Here is a 4,941-nt window from a genome sequence, read left to right on the forward strand (position 1 = left end):
GTTGACCAGGATGGTCTCGATCTCTTGACCTCGTGATCCACCCGCCTCGGCCTCCCAAAGTGCTGGGATTACAGGCTTGAGCCACCGCGCCCGGCCACAGAGTTGATTTTTAACTGCAAACACTGCGTATAAGAATACCACATCCTTGTATTGTGACTGGTTGTGGAGCCTACTGTAAGGAAAAGTCCCCTCGGCAGAAGCAGTTCCAAATTCAATATGATGACATTTACACTGGTGTCCACCACAATTAGGCAACATCTCTCTTGACTTGGGGTCATGGCATCACCGTCACAACTATGAGAAAATGTGTAAGAGTACTGCACATGGTCCTTTCTGCCTGTGGACACCACTGAAGAAGCATTGTTAAAGTCTCTCTTCTCCCTGCGATCATGTCTAAGTCAGAGTCTCCTAAAGAGCCGGAACAGCTGAGGAAGCTCTTCATTGGAGGGTTGAGCTTTGAAACAACCGATGAGAGCCTGAGGAGCCATTTTGAGCAATGGGGAACGCTCACAGACTGTGTGGTAATGAGAGATCCAAACACCAAGCGCTCCAGGGGCTTTGGGTTCGTCACGTATGCAACTGTGGAGGAAGTGGATGCAGCCATGAACACAAGGTCACACAAAGTGAATGGAAGAGTCGTGGAACCAAAGAGAGCTGTCTCAAGAGAAGACTCTCAAAGACCAGGTGCCCACTTAGCTGTGAAAAAAATATTCGTTGGTGGCATTAAAGAAGACACTGAAGAACATCACCTGAGAGATTATTTTGAACAGTATGGAAAAATTGAAGTGATTGAAATCATGACTGACAGAGGCAGCGGCAAGAAAAGGGGCTTTGCCTTTGTAACCTTTGATGACCATGACTCTGTGGATAAGATTGTCATTCAGAAATACCAAACTGTGAATGGCCACAACTGTGAAGTTAGGAAAGCCCTGTCAAAGCAAGAGATGGCTGGTGCTTCATCCAGCCAAAGAGGTCGAAGTGGTTCTGGAAACTTTGGTGGTGGTCGTGGAGGTGGTTTTGGTGGGAATGACAACTTTGGTCGTGGAGGAAACTTCAGTGGTCGTGGTTGGCTTTGGTGGCAGCCGGGGTGGTGGTGGATATGGTGGCAGTGGGGATGGCTATAATGGATTTGGTAATGATGGTGGTTATGGAGGAGGCGACCCTGGTTACTCTGGAGGAAGCAGAGGCTATGGGAATGGTGGACAGGGTTATGGAAACCAGGGCAGTGGCTATGGCGGGAGTGGCAGCTATGACAGCTATAACAACGGAGGTGGAGGCGGCTTTGGCGGTGGTAGTGGAGGCAATTTTGGAGGTGGTGGAAGCTACAATGATTTTGGCAGTTACAACAATCAGTCTTCAAATTTTGGACCCACGAAGGGAGGAAACTTTGGAGGCAGAAGCTCTGGCCCCTATGGTGGTGGCAGCCAATACTTTGCCAAACCACGAAACCAAGGTGGCCATGGCGGTTCCAGTAGCAGCAGTAGCTATGGCAGTGGCAGAAGATTTTAATTAGGAAGCAAAGCTTAGCAGGAGAGGAGAGCCAGAGAAGTGACAGGGAAGCTACAGGTTACAACAGATTTGTGAACTCAGCCAAGCACAGTGGTGGCAGGGCCTAGCTGCTACAAAGAAGACATGATTTAGACAAGTACTCATGTGTATGGGAAAAAAACTGGAGGACTGTATTTGTGACTAATTGTATAACAGGTTATTTTAGTTTCTGTTCTGTGGAAAGTGTAAAGCATTCCAACAAAGGGTTTTAATGTAGATTTTTTTTCTTTTTCTTTTTTTTTTCGTACCCATGCTGTTGATTGCTAAATGTAATAGTCTGATCGTGATGCTGAATAAATGTCTTTTTTTTTTAATGTGATGTGTAAAGTTAGTCTACTCTGAAGCCATCTTGGTAAATTTCCCCAACAGTGTGAAGTTAGAATTCCTTCAGGGTGATGCCAGCTTCTATTTGGAACTTATATACAACCTGCTTGGGTGGAGAAGCCATTGTCTTCGGAAACCTTGGCGTAGTTGAACTAATAGTTACTGTTGTGACCTGAAGTTCACAATTAAAAGGGATTACCCAAGCAAAATCATGGAATTATTAGTTATAAAGGTGATTGTTGGCACATCCTATGCAATTATCTAAATTGAATAATGGTACCAGATAAAATTATAGATGGGAATGAAGCTTGTGTATCATCCATTATCATGTGTAATCAATAAACGATTTAATTCTCTTGGGAAAAAAAAAAAAGAGTACTGCACATGAACACCCAGAACACCCACAGCCCATAACGGTAGCTGTCCGGCCTTGGCTAACAGCATGTGAAAATTAACCAGAGAACTACACAAAGCATGGGCCCAAACTCTCAGATATTTGTTGCCCATTTGTCTGCTCTTAGAATCATTCACCCAGTGTCCCCAACAGCCAAAAGAGGGGATGAGAGGTGGCATCAGGATGCAGGGAAGAGCTTCTACCACTATCCACTGGGTCTTAGCAACTGCATTAGTCATGTGCCGAGGGGGCACACTTGAGCAAGACATCTCTGAGTAGCTGCAGTCTGAGAAGGCGTAGGCAGAAAGGAGTAAGGTTGAAGTACAAAGGGCGTGGAGCAGCATGACAAGAAAGCAGTAAGGAATTCAGACCGACTGTGCATAAGGCTTGGCCTGAGCCCTGGAGGAAGGCTAAGTCATCCAGAAGACATCACTAGGGAAAAAGTCAACACTGCATCTCTTGAAAACAGTATGTGTGACACAGAGTGCAGTCCCTTCATTTTACAACTATGGTTTCCTCTATCAGAAGCAGAGCCTGCCCCTGCCGCCTCCAAAATACAGATCTGGAGCCAGGTGCAGTGGCTCATACCTGTAATCCCAGCACTTGGGGAGGGAGAGGTAGACGGATCACTTGAGGTCAGGAGTTCAAGACCAGCCTGGCTAACATGGTGAAACCCTGTCTCTACTAAAAATACAAAAATTAGATAGGTGTGGTGGAGCACACCTGCAATTCCAGCTACTCAGGAGGCTGAGACACCAGAGTCGCTTGACCCCAGGAGGCAAAGGTTGCAGTAAGCCGAGATCATGCCACTATACTCTAGCCTGGGTGACTGAGTGAGACTCTATCTCAAAACAAACAAACAAAAAACAGATCTGGACTTCTATAGGGAAACCTGGTTCACTCAGACAAAGCACTCTCTTTAAGTGCATTCTCTTAGCTAATGCTTGGTACATTTTTCAACAAGGCAGGTGGAGAGTACTCAACTAATAGATTTATACTTTTTTGCTTATTAATTATTTTGGGTGAGGATAGTTTCTCCGTCCTAGAACTGGCAGCAAAGCATTTGCTAAAGGACTAGAATATTGTCCAACTTTTCCATATCTACCTACAAATGACAACAATTTTCTGCAAAGTCCCTGTCACGGATAATGACATCACACTGTGAGGAAGGAGTGTTTCAGGCAATAAAGATCTGATTCTCTCCTACCCTCCCGGATTCAAACACTAGACTGCAATCAGACTGTGGCTATTTTAACACCAGTGACACCATATCCCATTGATGCCTTAAGGACATGATGGGAGTAGATTCTTCTTTGAACATCACACAAAGCCAAATACATCTGCAGGTGAGCATACACAGGGCATGAGGTCTACTCACTCTTTGGTCAGAAGAGGACAGGACTTGAGCAGAAAGCGTGAGAGCCCCGAGTCCTGGAAGTAGAGGTCAGGCGAGGCTGTTGGGCTCTTCAGGTTCAAGCACCGGACGATAACGTACAGCACAGCAGCCACTGCTGCTAGCTTCATTCCATCAAATACGGCGGGGAGCTCAGGGGTCTCCAGCATGGCATTCATCTTGATCTGGGGAACAGAGGCACAGGTCTGAGTTTACAAGCACAGTGAGGAGGGGTGGTGTCCACCGCACTACAGACGCATGGTGGCTAAGAGACACTGCGATGGTGTGCCATATTCAGACGTATCCACAGGGCCCTCCCAGGCAGACACCGCCTGCACCTTACAGCTCCTAATCAACTGGCCATAATCCAAATCACAAACAGTTCTGAGCACAGATAAACTGAGGACTATGTGTTTTTCTTTTTATACTCTGATGAGCATTTCTAAGATGAGCAAATTGGAAAATGCTGAGAATAGTATCTTTCGTCGGAGGGGGAAAAATAAGATCAGTCAAAGAGGCAGCAATAGGACAGGGGTAGCACTTTGATTGTTGTTAACAGGTCATTTTTTTTCCCTCTGTAGACTTAACCTGCACCTGGTGCCCCAGGTGTGTGTGAGTGTTATGTTTACAGCATTGAACAGAATCGCGGATGAGACCACTGGCGCCACCAGGTGTGGTTGTACTGCCTGCTGGCCTCACCCCTTTATTTGCACAACAGGCTGAGATGAAGCAGCCTCGGCCTGACTCAGCCATCTGCTCCCACAGGCTCCCCAGTGCTGGAGTCTGCGTCAGACTCAGCCCAGGTCACAGTGGTCTTGGCTTCTAAGGGTTTCAAGTGTGAAATGCAGCTTGGCTACTTTTTTGTTTGTTTGTTTTTGCTTTTCTTTTTTCCCTGCAGAGGCTATTTAAATGTCCAAATTTAGATTAAAAGTAACTAGTCCAAAATTAGGTTAAAAGTAGAGCAAATTGGACCACTAAGCCAAAATTTAAAATTGGAGTACAAAAAATGTATATGTTTATCTGGCTTTTCCCGAGCTCTCCCAATATTTCATCTTTTGAAGTAACTTTACCTTATATACAACACACACACACACACACACACACACACACACACACACGCCCCTCCAAACATATAAAATGAAACATCAACAACAACAAAATCAACAGCAACACAAATCCAGTATTTTCCTTGCTGCTTGGCAGAAAAACAGAACATCAGCTGTTAACTTAAAAATTAGGGAAACCGGCCGGGCGCGGTGGCTCAAGCCTGTAATCCCAGCAC

The 4,941-nt window shown here is 45.7% G+C and overlaps 1 protein-coding gene and 1 pseudogene across 4 annotated transcripts in view; one reads left to right on the top strand and one right to left on the bottom strand.

The window, feature by feature from the left end:
• The window catches only part of ABHD2 (abhydrolase domain containing 2, acylglycerol lipase), a 112,211-nt gene that overhangs the window by 78,583 nt on the left and 28,687 nt on the right, over window positions 1–4,941 (bottom strand). For all 3 annotated transcript variants that reach the window (XM_017517640.2, XM_017517653.2, XM_017517646.2), the window contains one exon: window positions 3,645–3,844. In XM_017517640.2, coding sequence (XP_017373129.1) covers window positions 3,645–3,838 — 194 coding nt within the window. In that variant the 5' untranslated portion in view covers window positions 3,839–3,844. The remainder of the gene's footprint in view (window positions 1–3,644; window positions 3,845–4,941) is intronic.
• LOC108295472 lies at window positions 53–2,231 on the top strand (annotated as a pseudogene). Its single transcript, XR_001821418.2, has one exon. The product of XR_001821418.2 is annotated as a heterogeneous nuclear ribonucleoprotein A1-like (transcript).

Source organism: Cebus imitator, unplaced genomic scaffold, assembly GCF_001604975.1.
Source record: "Cebus imitator isolate Cc_AM_T3 unplaced genomic scaffold, Cebus_imitator-1.0 Scaffold19, whole genome shotgun sequence".
Lineage (NCBI taxonomy): Eukaryota > Metazoa > Chordata > Mammalia > Primates > Cebidae > Cebus > Cebus imitator.